Source organism: Cyclopterus lumpus, chromosome 12 (genome assembly GCF_009769545.1).
Source record: "Cyclopterus lumpus isolate fCycLum1 chromosome 12, fCycLum1.pri, whole genome shotgun sequence".
NCBI lineage: Eukaryota > Metazoa > Chordata > Actinopteri > Perciformes > Cyclopteridae > Cyclopterus > Cyclopterus lumpus.
In genome coordinates, this window is record NC_046977.1 from 9,753,365 (window position 1) to 9,771,774 (window position 18,410).

The 18,410-nt window shown below is 41.9% G+C and overlaps 1 protein-coding gene across 1 annotated transcript in view; it reads left to right on the forward strand.

The window, feature by feature from the left end:
- The first annotated feature begins 301 nt into the window (after positions 1-301).
- The window catches only part of unc5c (unc-5 netrin receptor C), a 49,491-nt gene continuing 31,382 nt past the window's right edge, over positions 302-18,410 (forward strand). The window contains exons 1-4 of the mRNA XM_034547251.1: positions 302-359; positions 6,121-6,351; positions 12,604-12,747; positions 17,741-17,844. Coding sequence (XP_034403142.1) covers positions 302-359; positions 6,121-6,351; positions 12,604-12,747; positions 17,741-17,844 — 537 coding nt within the window. The remainder of the gene's footprint in view (positions 360-6,120; positions 6,352-12,603; positions 12,748-17,740; positions 17,845-18,410) is intronic.

The window sequence follows — 18,410 nt, forward strand, 5'->3', positions numbered from 1 at the left end:
TGTCTTGCTCTGGTACATTCTTACCTGTTGAACAGACAATATTAATGTTGATCCCACTTTGGCGCTACAGTATTTGTGCATTTTCCAGAGATCACTTCATCCATCTCAACATCTTGACCGAATTATCTTACTAATGAATTAAAGAAGATGCAACGTTTTAAATCTGGATGAAATTCTATTTAAACTTTTTTTTAAATTGGTTTAAACAAATGTAAACGATGAGCCTTCATTATCATGATGTTTTGACCTTGCCTCTCCTGGCTATGTGATGTGAATGGATCGACAGTGGCCAAGGCCTAGCATGACCCTGGCAACCACCAGCTGTCTCCTGCCAGAGTGCAGCCAGAGAGGAAGTGAAGGTCAGGCATGAGGACCAGAGAGAACATGTAAACACCTCCAATGAGAAAAATGTAACTGGCTGCACAAAGACAAGAAGAAAGGGCTGGCTCTGTGCTCTGAAATCAACTCACCTTAAAACAGTTTTTACAATATTTTACTTTTAGATGAGCTTCTCTTCTTTTGTCTTTTTAACAACTTAAGGTTCCCCACTGGAGATGGATGAAAAGGGGGAAGGGACCACAGGGCACTGTTTATCACTTGAATGTCTATTTCTTAGGAGATCGATTTAAAATGCTTATCTTCAGGCCCACTCAGCTCTGCGACTGTTTTCTTTCCAGCTGACTGTTTGCACTTTACTGCCGTGGGCCCACACACCAAATTGTTTGCAGATTCATTTTTCCAATTACATCGCATACTCTAGTAAAGATAAGACCTGTGAATTGGACCACTCTATGATGCCTTGATTGAATTATTAATTTGGTTTATTTGGCAGTTTTAGTGTGCAAGGGTTCACTCCAGGTCATTGTGAATCTGGCCAGCAATGAAAAAACTAGCTGTGAACCGATTGGGAGGTCAGTGTTGGAGCCACCTGACTTATAACTTTAAGGACTGCTGGCTTCTTCTCTCTTACAATAGGTTGTGTGATGGCAGGATTCCCCAGAGATGAAATATGAGCGTACTTAGCACGCCCCAGCACAGCGGCTCAGATAGGACGGGGCGAGGGAGGGGTCACTGGACCCCAACAGTAATCAATAAATACCTGCTGCAGCCGAGCATTAGATGGGGCCCTTTAGACAATGTGTGTAGACACATTAGTGTTTATAAAGCACTTGGCTGGAAAGAGACATTAGAGTGGAAGTAAGCCTTTGCTCACTTTGACTGTTTCTCATGGAGCTTCTAGAGGATTTTGCTTTAAAAACAACAGCCATTCCTATTGATTTCAGCCACTGGGATGTATGGGTCCAATACTAACAAGTATTGACTGGAAAAGGTTGTTACCATTGATTTATGTTCACTCAATATAATGGGTAGGTGTGCTCAAAGTACATTTATAGGTAGATCTGATTGACAGTCTATTTATCCTGTCTCAATTGACATGACAGCTGAGTGGTTTATTATTCTGCTTGACCACCTCTTGTCCTTCCCCATTGCGGCATAGCAAAACATTGGCTAGTAAATCTCCCCGTTGTCTATTGGGCCAGCCACTTAACCATCTTTTTCTCTATCTGAAGCGGGAATGTACATAAGAATGATGAGAAGGGTGAGTGGAAAGAAAAGTGACGGGAAGAAGGCAAGTGGGACAGAACAGAGGGTGAAGAGGATAAATAGGAATAAAATAGGAATGAGGAGGGAGAAGATTTATGCCAGTGTTCATCCTCGTTCATGCTTGACTCTCTCCTGATTGAAGGGAAACATTGGCCCGGCTGATACAGTGCTTTCCTTGGGACAATAAATCTATGTGAGTACAGAGAGAATAGAGAGAGCTTATCTTGCACAGTGGTGTCAGAGCCCAGCATTCAAAAGCTGTTATCGTAGACACTCACATATATATGGTTTAAGAAATACAGTCTTCCAAATATTCAGCACAGACACACAGGAAAACAGGTGATATATCAACTATATATGGTCTATAGGGCATATACAGTATATACTGTATGTGGGAAGACATTTTAGTATCTGTTTCTATCGCTATTCAATTCTAGTTATTGCTTGATCTGGATTTGAATTGGATGGACTCACATTGTTGGTGAAATGGTTCATAATACTGTGTGTGAGCTCTGCCTTGAAATACTACTTTTGCTCACTCTACAGAAATCGTTTCCAGGTCTTGAGTTCCTCCTCTTGACACGTGATGTCAAAATGTAAAATTACCAGAGCAGTTATGGTCTGAAGTGCATTTGCAAAAAGGCAATAGAGCGACGGCGTCATCGCAGCCTGAAGACTGGCTCGATGCCTCATGGAGTTGTGGATGTCTTGCCATCCGTTTACACTGTTCTCAGCACAATGGACCTCGTTAATGTGACTAAAGGTATTGATGGTTCAGTAAAAGTGGTGTACTGATCGCGGTGGTTAGTAGTAATAATGCTTCGGCAGGCATTGCTGTAGCTCATTTAAAAAAAAATAAAAAATACGTGAACTGCAATCGCTGGATGATTCTTTTTATAGCCAGCCAGTGCTCATTTCTAATGAAAGCTATTGATATACGCTCGTCATTACGCCCCTGTTGTGTCTAAGATTCAGTGAGATGACGGTCACCCAGACTACGTTGGACGAAAACACTGTCAACATGAACGTGTGGAGGAAATAAGGAGCGCACTGGAGGAAACTCGGACTTTGGCAAATTGGACAGGTTGTTTGGGTCTTGGCGAGTTGTTTACCCCATAGTGCTACGGGGCGCATAACCTCTTACATTTAATGTGAACGTCTGCATGCTTGTGTTTGGTGTGGGTGTTGTGCATTTCTCTGTGCAACGATTTATGTATTTATTTTACACAGATACTCTTTTTCTTTTTTTTGCTCAAGATGGGCCTCTTTGTGCAAATTTATTTTCCAGCTCGGTGTGTCTTATCTCCGAGACTGAGCTTTGATATGTAGCGGTGCCAGTGTTGAGGTTTGCCTTTGATTTACTCATGTCCATAATGTCATCATCTCTTAATATTGCTCCACTCCCACAGCTATTGGAGTTGATTCATGCCAAAGAGGGGCTGCCTGCCAAGACCTTCTCATACCTCTCCCACTTGCTAATCTTGTATTAATTTGATTCATTCTTTTCCTTTTTGAAATTGTTTTTTTTCTTCTTCAAACTATTTGCCCCCTACCTGATGAATTCAGTAACAATGCAACGGGGAACATTTCATTAATTCATTAACTGTATGTTGAGGTTGTAATATGCAGCTAATTTATCTTCAAAACTTGTTGTAGTTGGGATGTGGAGCTGATATAAAATTCAACTAATATTCAATTTGAGTCTTAAAATATTCACTAATAAGACTTACAATATGAGTTAGGAAAACTCACCCCAATTACAGAGCAAAATACAATTTGAATAAAAGTGCTTCAAGGACATATTTCATTAATTTTTAAACACTCAATATGGAGGCAAATTTTCTGATTAAAATCGAGCCACAGAATTAGAAATGCTCGGAAAAATCCATATTGCATATCAAACAGTGGAGGCATGCCATGTTAATGTTCCTATTAAAGGGATATGACACTGAAAAAAAGAGAGTGACATTTTTTTATTATTATATTGGCTAATAGAGTTTCGATTATACACACCGCAGCTGTGCGTATCCACAAAGATTGCATCATCTTTAACGTGACGTGGCCAAAACTTCCAAACTATCCTCTGTCTGGAACTGTTTTGTCATTGAATGGAGACGGTGGCAGAAGGAGCCGGAAAAAAATGTTGCTCTCAGAATTCTGTTCACCAGGGAGGGAGGAGGGGGATGCTGTGTGTGTGTGTGTGTGTGTGTGTGTGTGTGTGTGTGTGCGCGTGTTTGTGCGTGTGTTTGTGGGGTGTGTGATTGGAAGGAGTCAGGGTCTTTCATTTAGTCATGTGGTGTCTTTTTTCATTTCGAGGCAGATTTTTCACTAGAGGGCAAGTTTCATTCACTTGAATTTATTATTTCTCGCACTGAGGAAGTTGATGAATTCGAATATCTGTGAGCAAGTTTGTGTGTGCCTCTGTGCGCATTAAGGCCTGCACGGGTGTATGTGTGTGAGCGTGTGAGGCGCTCGTCTCTCAGTGTGTAAGGGAGCGACGCTTTCATGGCTGTTTCAGATCTCTCTGCCTCACAGTTCGACAGAACGAGGGAGCCAGGAGGGAGAGAGAGATGGAGAGATAATGGGAATGGAGGGTGAAAGAAGGCTAACACAATCTTTAATGAGTTTCCTTGGCTCTCTTTGCCTGTTTCTGGGTCAGGGTCCCCTGGCAGAGGATGTGGGTGGACTGTGGAGCAGAAAAAAACAGACTAACCCATGGTCTGCTGAAATAGACTTCTACATTAAAGAGTCATCACCTTCATAAAGACATAACTCGAGAATGTTGAAATGTTTTTTTTCTTATTTAGACTGCAAAAGATGAAAGTTGATCAAAACGGCTATGATCCTGTTCCAGCTCTTCATTGCACCCACACAAACACAAACAGTGTAAGGAGGCGACTGCTCTTAAAGGTCAGAGTTCACTCGAGGTTTTACTGCCTCCGCTCAATTAGCAGCCGATTAGGAGCCAAGGAAAGAGAGGAGTTAGAACTCAAACTCTCACAAACATACTAAAAGAAAACTCCCTAGCATAATACCTACTAAGACAAACCCTTTTATAAGAGTACAAAGAAAAACCAGCGTGGTGAGCATGGCCTTGGCCCTTTTCTGATTGGCTCCCCCTTGGCCTTTCATTTCCTAGCAATCAACTGCAATCTGTGGCAGGTATGGAGGGAGCGATAACATTAGAGAGACATGGTGGAGAGATATCTGCCTGGCCGAGACATTATTTAGTGCTCCCAAGGCATCCAGGAGACAACCTCTGGCAGACAACAAGGCTCCAGCGTGTCCACACAGGACATGGAGGCGGGTAGATAGAAGGACATGGACGAATTACTGATGGTCTGATAAACTCTTTTGTTATCCGAACAGTCTGCTTTCCTGTTTCTGTTCTCCCATTCTGGGTTTCTGTCTGTCCTCCCAACTCCATTTCAATGTCTCAATCTATGTCTGTCTGAGTTACTTTCACCATCTCTCTCTGTTCTCCCTCTCTCTCTCTCTCTCTCTCTCTGTCTCTCTCTCTCTCTCTCTCACCTTCTGTTTCCCACTGTATCTCTGTCTCTATTACTCTGCCTCCTATCTTTCACACTTGTGAATAATTGATGTCTACCGGTTCGATGGTAAGAATAGAACAGTTCTGGAGGTGACAAATGGGGTGGCGAATAGGCTTCATCCTCCTCCTGTGTTCAAAGAGTTAGAACGTTAGCCATGCTCGCTCGTGGACGTGTGTGCCCATATATTTGTGATGCTTTGTGGCTCTGTGAGCATGTGTTCATGTTTGTGTGTGAGCGAGTGTGCATACACATGCAGTTGTGTGTATGTGATTTAAGACAGGGAGATGAAAGGGAGTTGTAATTACAGGGAAGCGTATCTGTCTATTGCAGAAGTATCCGAGGAATGGCACAAACTGGGCCAAAAGCCTGAGGTCATTAGATCTGCTGCGTGTGTGTGTGCGTGTGTGTGCGTGTGAAAATGCGTGCATGTGTCTATTAGCTTGTGTGTGTGTGAGAAAGAGAGAGACAAAAGCAAGGAGAAAGAGAGAGAGAGAGAGAGAGAAAATGGGAGACAGAGTGAGATCAGCTTATAACTTCAGTTCCTCAGAGTCAACCTCTGAACTGTGCTTCTCATTATTGGCTCTGCCTCTCTCTCTTGGTTCTCAGCAGGAGCTGGTTGTGGTTAGACCAAGCAAGGCCCTGTTTCTGTAAAGCCATGCAGCCTTATTGCCTGAGAGGAATCCCAGAATTTCCTGCGCTCCAAAAATACACTTGTGTAAACATTCCAAAATATCAAATGATAGGGATTTCACTATGTGCTGCGCGGATGGATAATCCCATGCAAAGACTGTGGTTATAATACACTGTCCCACTGTCTCTTGTCTGTCTGCCTTTCTCTCCCAACATATCCTTTCTCTCTCTTTTCTGGGGCTCTCTGCCTCTGTTCTCAACTTCTCCCTCTGTCCATCTTTCCTTTCATCTGCTCCTCCCTCCCTTCATCTTCTTCCCATCTCTCTCTTCACAGTTGAGGATGAATTCCTTGGACTCGGTGATCTGCCGGAAACCTTCCCTTCAGATCCGCCCGAGCCGCTGCCAGTGTTTTTGATGGAACCGGAGGAGGCCTATATTGTCAAGAACAAGCCGGTCAACCTGTACTGCAAGGCCACGCCTGCCACCCAGATCTACTTCAAGTGCAACAGCGAGTGGGTTCACCAGAAGGAGCACACTGTGGAGGAGCGGGTTGACGAGAACTCTGGTCAGTAGAACACATGCATACGCATTCAAGGGCACATCTAAATCAAAGTTGGTTAAGGATTAGTGAAAAATAATTGCATTAGTTAAATATTGAAAAGGTCAATGTTAACTTGAAGCACGACAGACCGACTTCTGTGCATAATAAGTAGATCATACTTGGCAAAAAAGTTGACCGACATAACTTTCCGATAGCAAATTAATCACATAATCATATTTTTGTAGGATTGATCATAACAAACACATAAAATGTGTGTACAAGCATATATACTATTTTTGTCTGCTTATCTATTTTAAAGGACAGTTTGTTTTTATCAACGAGTGCATCGCCTTATCTGCAGTAAAGGTTTGACAAGCAGCACAACTTGTGGTGTGTGGGCCTTTTGGGTGTGTAGCTGTGTGTCTATGCACATGTGTATACGCATCTAGAGGAGGTAACGGTAGCGAAGCTCCAGCAGGGTTGTTTTCAGCCCCCAACGGCATCAGAGCCATTACACACAACAAGCCCAGCACTGATTGGCTGCATTCAGCTGCTGTATTGGAAATTGAGTTCTTTCTGTCGCCCACAGGTACCAATCACATCACATTTACCCTTTTCATCCCACTGTTCTGCCACACACACAGACACACACACACGCACATACGTACACGCACACACACATCTGTATGCTCGTACAGCTGCTTCTCCACTTAAATTTCAATGTTTAGGCCTGTAAGCACACACTTACATACACAGGATCGGCAAGCGGTCTGCTCCGTGTTGTTTCTGAGGTATTTTGTAAAGATACAACAATGAAGTGCTGTTTTACTGAATGTAAATTGTTGCAGGCTGGTGCACAATATAAAAGCAGACGCACAGATACAGAAGAGTGCTCTAGCCCGAACAAATATAAAATGAGTATTGTAAAAACAACCTCAATCGCAACCTAAAATCCTTTCATTTTGACCCAGTGTACTTTTGGAAGAAAACACAGATCTGAAGATGTGTTTCATGGTTATGATTATGACAAAGAAGAGGGTGAAGGTATCAGTGGCTCTTTACCTTTTGTGTCAGAAGGATTTGTGCTAAAAGCATCAACATGGAAAACAACCCACACAGCACACACGCACCCACTCTACACAACCATATCCACGGGCTATTTACTGCACATATATTCATTCATTTAAGCCCTTGCCCCCCCCCCCCCCACACACACACACACACACACACACACACACACACGCACACACACACACACATACACGCGCTCACACACAGAGATGCTTGCAGCCTTTCTCAACCCACTCCATTGCTCTCTGGTTTTCCCTAGATTGATGGAAAAGGAGCACCGATAGAAAGTGGCCAGCCTGGTCAATACCACAGATAGTTTAGCCTGAAGGAATTGGATCTCTCCCTCTTTACCCTGCTTTCTGCCCATCCCCCTGGGTTTTTGCTTCTCTCTCGTCCTGTCTTTATGTGTCACTTTCATGTTGGCAAGAACTTAGATGAAATGAGAGATAATGAGATAAAGAGAGTGCAAGAGACTTAAACTACAGGCTGCATCCATTGCATGTTTATCCAGATGTTTGACGCACTCGTATGACAACAAGGTGCTGTCCACTTCCTATACATACACAGGAACAAAGTTCGTTTTTTGTGTATCACGTGTGTTTGGCACTTGAAATAGAGTGGTGGATTAGGTTTGAATCCCCCAAATAAGTGACTTCGATGGTGAATTGCAGTGCCAATAAAAAGTTAGCATGTTTTGTTGTCTTACAACAGGGAATCAAAGTAGATTTAATGGCAAGACCTAAACCATTACGACACAAACAATTATTGCAGTGCCAAGATGTACAAAGCAGTTATTAAATAATGCATGAGGGGGTAAATCGTTATTAAAACGTACTTTTTATTTTCTATTTGTAATTCATTTGGAACTTTTTTTAAAGATCAATCTTCCCTTTTGACATCGAATCTACCTCGTTTTTAAATGTGTACCACAATAAAACATGAACACTTCTCGACGGGGTGAATACTTTTTATATGCGCTGTATGATGCAAATAACATTCATTTCTGAGACGTATCATAAAACTACTTCCTGCTAAAAACACAATTTGTGTGGCCCGCAGTAGTTGCAATGTAATCAGCAATATGGGGCTTGATTCACTGTTAGCCTTTCCCTGCACAATGTTCTTCACAGCATGAAACAATTCACCTGCAGCTCTCCACTGTGACTTTTCAAGAGACGTCAATCAGGTATATTTCCTGCCTAAATGCTTTTTAATCCAATGAATGTGACACACAGGGGGCCATGTGTAGCGCACGTGACACACAAGCACTTGCAAGAAAAGAAGAAAGTTGATATTTTCTTTTTCTTTTTAAAGTTCAGCTCGTGAGCGGCAGTGAAGGCAAGTTTTAATTATGTGAACATATGACCATGAACCACTCTGATGTGAACTGAGACCAGCTTTCTGTGAAATAATGAGGACGCACATGAAAAGAGACCAAATGTGATTTAGCAAGAGACGAGAGTAAAAAAAAAGGTGGTGAGAAGGAACAAAGCGTGATGGCATTTCACCTTCCGCATAGTGATGGTTCAGCTTCAGATACTCCCCCTGCTGTCACCTGAACACCAGAGCATTTACCCCCCAGTGTTGAGGGCAGGTTAGAGTTCGTTGTGAGCAAAAGGAAAATTGATATATGAGTGAATGAGCAGCTAATTAATATTAAGTAGGCACAGCTACAGTAGTGTAATATACACTGGAGACAGCTAGTCATACTCTCTGAAAAACGAGTTAGAAGATCAAACGAGTACTCTTCATCTGGCCAGATAATCCGAGCACTTAACCCCCTCCCTCCTCTTTCAGTGCTCCTTCAATGACCAATGCCTCCTTTTCCGCCTGACTGGTCTGATCAATAATGTTAGCCAGTGCTACCACTAAGGAGCTAGACTAGCTCATTGTAATGATCACATTAATAATATATCATCTCCAATGAGGCGCCCTACTTGAGCCTATTAATGGGACCTATTGTAGAATAATTTCTACTGCTAATGGCCACATTGACATGTGTGAAGTAGCCCCTCAACGCTGGTCCTGACATGGGCCATGCTTGCTTGCCCCTCTTGATTGTAAATTGAGTCAAAGTCAGTGTGTGTGTGTCTGTTTTGTTGTCATCCTTGTAATGATATACAGTGAACTGAGAGCTCCCAGCTGAGCAAACACATGAAGTCACTGGATGAGGTCAGCAGGCCCAGATAAGAGCCCCGTTGATCTGCTAGACTCCTTCTGATGTGCCAAACGTCAGGAAGAGTTTACTCCTGCTTGAATAAAGTCATGAATTACTCTTAAAGTAGACTTACAGCTGTTCGTCATCATCGCTTGAGGCTATCTTACGGTGCAGAGAGCTTGTTCTAACATCAGACGGATAATTACCCACTCTAGAAGAACCTTCTTCAGAAACAGTCTGAAACACAGACGGAAAAAAATTAACTGATTCTGGCGCGTGTTTTACATCCTTGGAGAATTCCTATCTTCTTATTGTTTCCACTATATTGATTTTGCCTCTCCGACTCGGTGTGTGATGTTTTAACATCCATCACATCCATCCTTGGCATTCTCAAAGTAACAATACGCATCCTCTCAGACACATTGGCTCACAGTACAGACAACCACAGACGCACGCCCTGGGACTCACACGTGCATGTGGACACATACATGCAGCAGCAAATGTGCACCCAACAGACGCGGCTGTTCTCCTGCCTGTCGGCACACTGTGTAAATTTTACATGAGCGCTAAGCTGGTGTGTGGGATGCCACTCTGCCTGGTGTGTGTGTGCCAGAACAAGGAGGCTGTGTGAATGCACCGAACCTGAATTAAAATGGCATGTTCATTTTTTCAGCCACCCGGTCTCTTTGCATTTTACATTCAACCAGAAATGTTGACACATACAGTGTAAACCTACTTGAACTGTATAGCAGAACCTGAACTTTTGTACAAATTGAGAGCATCCAGAAGAGGAGAATAAAGGTGGTTATTAAAATATCCATAAAAAGACTGAAACAAATGTATTGACTGCTAAGATACCGTTGGTCTCTGTGGAAATACTATTTCTCTAATAGCAGTTGTAAATATGTGCATGCTTTGTGATATAGTCTTTTTAATGGCACAATAAACTAAAATGCAATGTTTGGGAAATTAAGGGAACATAACAGTTCTCACGTTTCCACATCAAACCATCAATGTAAAAAGAAAAACTTGGCCAACAGATTATAGCCAGATTTGTCTTGATACATGTATTGCATTATGAGTGAGCTTTCACAAATTAAACTAGACCGTTTTTTTTTCATTATTAGATTACTGGCAAAGGTTCAGTGTGTCTCAAAAAGGTCCATTTCATGTCTAGCTCAGCAGGTAGCCCAGTGAATCACAATATAATGAATTAGATTTCAGGCAAAGATTGGGTTACTGATTGAATGAACATCGGGACACGATGAGTCACTGATTTGTGACACAAAGCAGCGCATTTTAATGAAGTCACATCAACCACACACCCCATCTCTTGGGTAAGCTCAGTAACAAAAAGAAATTAGGCCATGAAAGAAGTTATCAAATCGGCGTTAAAAAACACCGGTTTGATTAAGGTAAGTACAACGATAAGTAATTGTCTTACCAAGCAATGCTTGCTACAAGGGACACCTAAACCAGGAGTCATTCATTGTATTACTTGCTATCACTGCAAATTAAACGTGCTCCAGCTCTCATCTAGTAGCTTAGTTTAGCACACAGTCTTTAAAGTTACTGTAGTAACCTTACATCATCATAATATTTCACCTACCAACCTTGACAGCATGTTAGCTAAGTTAGCTCATTCAATTCCATTCAATTCAATTCAATTAGCTCTAACACCCAATAGTTGTTTTTATGGTAACTGTAATATCTGTAAACTTCTCCCAGGTGTGTTACAATATAAAACAAGTGAATAAGGAGATTGGCTAACTTTTAACACCCAATACTAGTTTGAGTTAGCTCACTAACTAAAACATGACACCTTTGTTTGGACAAGCTACAGTTTAGTACTTAGCTAGCCTTTTGACAACATGGCCGCATCATTAATTCTGCAACTGCCCCTGTTTGCATTGGCACGCACTCTGTGCAGCCCTTTAAACTTGTGTCCCCTCAAGAGACATCCGCCTCCCCATTGTTTTTGAATTAGCAGGCAATGGGGATGTTTGAGAACACGTTTTTAATTAACTTAAGTCATTCCAAGGCACACAAAAAAGGCCCTTCAACAGGGCATAATTTGAATGCCCCAGTCCACTTTCACATTATTGATGACTAGTTACATGAGCATGACAGTTCCAGGTAAATGACATCAACTTAACTTTTTCCAGTGGGCTGAACACCCCTCCACATTTATTCCTAACAGAGCAGCACTTTGATGCTGAGGTGGGATTGGCTATTCACAGCATGTTCTCAGCATGTTCTTGCGAAATATCCACAGTACTGTTGTCTCCTGACCACATAACATGTATCAACATATATAATCATTTTCCTTTTTTGTGTCAATCCAGCTCATGATAGGTTCAGATACTATACATCAAAGGGTTAATTGTCTCCTAACATGTTTCAATACTATAGTACAATGAGTTACTATATTACATTTCTTTCTTTTTATAAGGACCTCATGGTACCACCATTGTCCTCAAAAATATCACTTTCAATCAAAACAGGGTGATGGACTGAGCTGCAATAAGGCATAATATTGCACTCAAAGTATCGGTAGCTTCAGTAAATACTCGTGCACCACATAACCCATTCATTTATATATACACACAATTCTTATGCATGGTCGACATACACACTGTAGCTGCAGCGTAATCCACTCTAGAGGGGCAGCTGTGGGTAGAGGCATTTGTTTTGAAGATGATTTGTTTGTTTGGGTCCTGGCACCCAGATGAGCAGTAATCAGAGGAGTTAGCAAACAGGATTGTGGTAGCCATGACGCCGAGAATCCTCCCCCACAGGGCCCGGACCCAAACAGCTCAGCTCTCTGGCTCTGGAATCGGGGCCAGACTGACACAAATACCCAGTGTCAAAGCATGTGATGTGACTCATTTAAATTTGACCGATTCGTGATTACAAGGTAGTACATATGATATAAACTGATACATTTTGGTCTGTCAGTTCATTGGAGCTCGTTGTTCTCTGTTGACCAGTACTAATACTTTCCCTATATCTCCCTCCCTTTCAATCCTTTGTTTCTTTCCTCACAGGACTGGTAGTGAGAGAGGCCAGCATCGAGATCACTCGGCAGCAGGTGGAGGAGTTGTTTGGGCCTGAGGACTTCTGGTGTCAGTGTGTTGCCTGGAGCTCTGCAGGGACCACCAAGAGCCGCAAAGCCCACGTCCGCATCGCTTGTGAGTGTTCTCCCCTCTCTTCATCCTATTATTCAGTCTTTATCTTCTCTCTAATCTTTGTATTCCTCTCCAAACTAAGTGTCTTGTCTGCCAAGGAACTGCATTTGTGTACCAGGACAGATTTACAGAGTCTGGAGATAGAAGCAGTGAAAAGAGGTCTTACTAACATGGGACTCAAGTGTCCCTTTGAACTTGAGTTGGTAAAAAGCCGACATCTGACTCCCTTTCCTTGTGTACAGTATAAACCAGTACAGAGGATGGGGAGAGCTTCAGCAGTGTATACACAGTAGAGAGGCTACGGCACATGTGTATACCAGTGTTACCTCTTTTTTCTGTAGGTGGTCCTCATTTGTTCTCTGCAATTGCATTTGTCCTTCTACTGAAATGCATAACACAAATCGTTTCCAAGTATAGATAAACATTCTGTTGCCTCTAAAATTTGTGCTCATTTTTTAATTTATTTTTATAACTGTTTCCCAAAGGATGTGCCAATCAAAATCTGAAAAGTAATGAAACCCCAGAGGACATGGTGAGGAAAGCAGAGATGTAAGAGTAGTTTGAGTTGTGACAGCAAGCCAATGCTTCTGCAACACAACACATATTACATAACACAACTGCTTCCACATTGTTTTCAAAATTCCACCTGAAGGGACTTCTTTTGTAGTATCGGCTTGATCACGCTCCGCACTTTCAATTCCTGACGAAGTCATTTCAATTGTCACTTCCTTGTGACTGACATGTGGCAAACAGACAGAAGATGCAGCACCTACTTGTCGTCTGCATCACATGTTTTGGTCTCACTGCTGGATAGGGATATCACTGTTTGGCTGGCAACTCAGTGTCACTGTTAGAATGATTTCATTGTCACTATACAGTTTAGCACAGTAGTACAGTATATAGTCAAAATCCATGGTTTTCAGGTGATCTACTACATTTAGAGGGCATTTGCAGTCATATATCTGTCCCTCTCAATTTGGATCTCTCCTAATTCTCCTTTTCTTTCTCTGCATCTATATATCGCGGGCTGTCTCTCTCACTTACGATGTCCCGTGGTTTTCTTTACAGTTGCTCTTTGAATTCAGTGCATTCCCTCTTTTTCAAACACCGGTAGCTCTTCTCATTACTGCTTGCTGCTGTTGTACTTGCCTGGTGAATCAGAATCATGCCTCTCAGTCTCCCCCGCCGAGCCCACTCCCGCTGCTCCACCTCATATAATCACCCATGATGAGCAGTCTTCCAGCACTAACCTATCCCTCAAATCACAATGGACCTCTCTTCCCCTCCTATTAGCTTCTGCTGAATGGATTAGCTCCTCTACTGTGCTCTCTCTTCAGGCAGCCATCTTCAGAGTCAGGCTCGATCCTGTTAGGCTAATGGAAACTGGGCATGTTTTCCTCTACATTCCCGTCATCTAAACATATACGGTTTAATCAGTCGGTGAGTCAGCGCCACCACCACTGGCAAGTTAAGAGGTTGTTGTATTAAAGAACTGGCTTTCAGACTTTCAAAAAGGCTAGTCTGGCGAAAAGTATTGTCCGAGATTCTGTGCGCCTGTTGGAGGAAGAATTTTTAAATTCCCCGTGATTGCCTTTTCTTCTTATGACCTCCACAAAACCATTTTGACTGGCCTTCATCGTTGGGGAGCAGTGATTGCTTGCCAAAGAGAGGCACTAAAAGCATGTGCATAGAACCAAATTAAATAAACAAATCAAATCAACTGAAATGCCTTTCAAAAGATCGTCGAAGGGGGAAGTTTAAAGCTGGAAATAGATTTTCTTGTTTGTAGCTTTATGATTTTACGAGTACAAGTTGAGTGTTCCCGGTCACTTCTAATCTAGGTTTGCATCAGAACTTTATGATTTACTAAACCAGGAAGTTGGTGTACTTTAGCATTAAAAGTAGCCAAACATACAGTATCTTCTTAAGGTAACCTTGTCATATGTGTATCCCTCTGAGGGCGAGGGAGGCTGGAAGTGTTTATGTGCTGAGGAAGGAATTGTGCGACTCCCACAGGAATGTCGACATAGCTGGTCCCACACCCTTCAGTGTCCCACAGTATTGTTCAGGGTTATGAGGAGTGAGGAGAGGAGGGACTCTAGACGGGGAGCATCATTTAAACCCACATCCGATAAAATATGCAGCACAAAATAATCACTTGCATGCTACTTACTGTGTTTCATCAAGAGGAATGTCTGAGGTTTGCAAAAGGATGATGAAATTAACAAAACAAGCGCTGGGTGTTTCATTGTGGTTGAACAAGCTGGAGTTGATCTGCTACAACAAGCGAATGGAAAAAAATAAAAGCATGAATCTATCACATTTTCTTAGAAACACTGGCCAATGCAATTAATTCTAATAATGAAATCCAGGCTATTCTGTGATATTTACGGTCTGTGCCCTAATTGGTGGTAGTTGTGGGAGTAGCAGATGCTGGTTTGATACTAAAAGAATAAAATAAAAACAGAAATGTCACGATCCAAACAAGTTTATTATTTGGCAACAAAGCATTTTTGTTTTGCTTGCTTGTGTTTAATGAGGTTATAAAGTATGTACTTCTTCTCCTGATAAACATGCTATACTTCTAATTTAAAACATGTTTGGGCCAAACTAAAACCTGCTCTGCACCATACCATGGACACCACCTCCAGTATGGCTGCTACGCATTGTGCTCCACTCTGCTACAATACTGCAGACTGAGCAGCCAGACTGGCATTCTCTACAGTATGTTTATGGGGAATTCATATTTTATTTATCAGCTTTCGTTGCAAAGCATCAATAGTCCTGTATAGCATGACGTTTGTTCCTGTGTAGGAGATAGTGTGCCTGCTGCTTCTCCTTACCTGTCATACTGTGACTACATCTTCTTTTATCTCGTGGAGGCAGTTTGAACTAGCATTCATCTCTACATTGTAGTTCTGACAACAGTAGAATGACTCTCACAACTTCAAACAGCAGTGCCCCTTTGAGACATAGTTTTGCTGCCTCTTTTCCTTTCCTTACCTTTCCATCTTAATAAAAACAAACTGTTGTCCTTGGATCAAATTCCATAATGCTTTATATGTCCCACAATATGCCCCTCCAGTCATTCCTTCTTTTTAATTTCATACCAGACTTTTACAGAAATTGCTTTCAATTCGACACTCACCCTTTCAGCTTTGCATTGCACTTGTAGTTAGGGTTATTATTATTTCCCTGAATTGGAATTGGGACACGGTTTGAATTTGTTATTTTAAGGTTAACTTTTCCAAATAAAAAATGAACATTAAAATGACTATACGTATTCTTTGGGGCCTCCAGGTCTAGCCTGGTCATGTATTCTGTAAGAAGAACATGATCTAGTTTCTCCTGCAGGGAAAATGGAACCGTTAGCTGTGAACTGTCTCTATTTAAGTATAATGTGTCCTTGTGTAATAGCTATTCAACAAAAAGAAAGGAAGTGGTAAAATTGCTAAATTGAACCTCTATTTTGATCATATTTTAGTGATGCCTTCTTTGTATTTTATAGTAGTGATGAATATAAAAAACCTATAGTGAGAAAGCTATATCTTTACTGTATCCATTCACACACATAGCTCAATCTCCCCACACATTGAACAGCAGTTATTTAGTTTATAGACGTTGGTACTGTAGCCTATTATATTTACATTGTATTCAAGAGTATTACACTTATTATGTGCAGTCTGCTTCAACTGAAGTTCACATTCTGCCATGTGCGACTGTGGCTCAGTGGTAGAGCATGGCTGATCTTCAATCAAAGGATCGGCCGTTCGATCCCCAGCTCCTCTACTCCATGTCGATGTGTCCTTGTGCAAGACACTTAACCCGGATTTGCCCCCGCAGGCGGTTCCTGCGGTGTGTGAATGAGTATGAATGGTTAGAGAGTCCTGATGGGCAGGAGGCACTTTGAATGGTACCCCCCTGCTATCAGTGTATGAATGGGTGAATGATGACACGTGGTGTGAAAGCAGTCCGTCCATTTACCATTTACTACCATAACTGTAATAATAGCATCGTGTATAAGAACTGCCATATAGCTTCCACAGATTAAACTCATTTCTGGGTTTGTTTCCATGGACACAGTTAGGAACTGAAGATGTGTTGGCATCACAAACTTGGATATCAAAAGTGAAGTAAACACATACATACATCGTACTGTGATGGCTTTTTTGCAGTTTTATTCGAGCTGTATCTCTGTGTCATTCAACATGTATGTTTCCCGCTGTAGTTCAACCCTTCTGAGCTTCACTGTATCCTCTCATTTTGAAGTCATCGCATATCATTTTCAACTTGGTTTGGCTCGCTCTTTCGTCAGGTTTGCCTTTGTTGACGGGACGGTTTTTGCCAAGAATATTGCAAAGACTGTGGAAATGGTATCAGTGGAGTTTGGAGGTTTGATTGTAGATTTGCTGCTTCAGTAACTCCCAACGTTCCCAAATGGTGCTGTAACTCCCCATTAAGTCCTCTTCTCTCCCCTCCCCTCTGTTGTTGTATATGATACCCACCGCTCTTGTCTAAGTCTGTGCAGCAGGTTATGATATATGTCTAATGGGCTTTGGGTTCCAGTGTAGCATGACACCTTCAGTAATCCTGCCCTGTCAGCTCCACTATCCCTGCCTTGCACTACTCCGTCAGGGCTCTCACACCACCAAAATATTAGTTTTTCATTGGTGGGTGAGGGATCCCCTTCTATCTATCTATCTTCTCTATGTCTACTTCAGGGAGGTTTACCTGATAGCTGAAGCAGAGAGGGAGATAGAACAAAAAGCACACATCTCAGATGCTGTTTCTAACATTCAAACGCACACTGAAGTGTCCTGCTTTTTCACAGTAGCAATTATTATAGATGAGTTACCCTGCCTTTTCCTTCTGATGATTTATTGTTAGGATACCAATACTATATTATTGATTGACTTAATCATAGCTTTAAAATTGCCCTCACATTTACCTGTCAATAAGTCAATATTGATACACAATGTTCTTCTGTTCATTGTAGACCTGAGGAAGACATTCGACCAGGAACCTCTTGGAAAGGAAGTGTCACTCGAACAGGAAGTGTTGCTCCAATGTCGCCCACCTGAAGGCATCCCAGCTGCTGAGGTAAGGTTCAAAACACATTTCATTGGGCCATTGAATTGTAGTCGAAATGTTTTCTTACCTTCTTTTTTTCTATTTAATAGATAGCTAACATGTCCAACTCCCCCATCATTTGATATCTCTATATGTATCTATTAGCATGTATTATATGTTTTGATAATACCAGTCCATGGTTCTGTTTGTTCATGACACATAAAAACTGTGTTGATAGCGGAGCATTCCTCAGTTTTGAACTCTGCTCATTTTAGAAGTTGTAATATAATAACACTGAATAAATCTGACACGGTCCGGCGCTCAGATAAGGACATTTTTCCACCACTGCCTGGGCTATTTAAGCTGTTTGGGTATTTCGGCCGGTCACTGCAATTTGGTCAGAGGAGAAAAAAATTGTAATTATCTGCAGTGGGGAAAAAAAGAATAAAAAAACAGTTGTGTCCCTGTGTTACCTTAGCTCAGCCAATATCACCTCCCTGCTCTACTCCCTCTCCACCCTACAGTAGAGCACTGTCACTGCTGCATTTGAAAAGGCTCAGTTGTGATTGCAGGAACATAAATAGAGGATGAAAGAG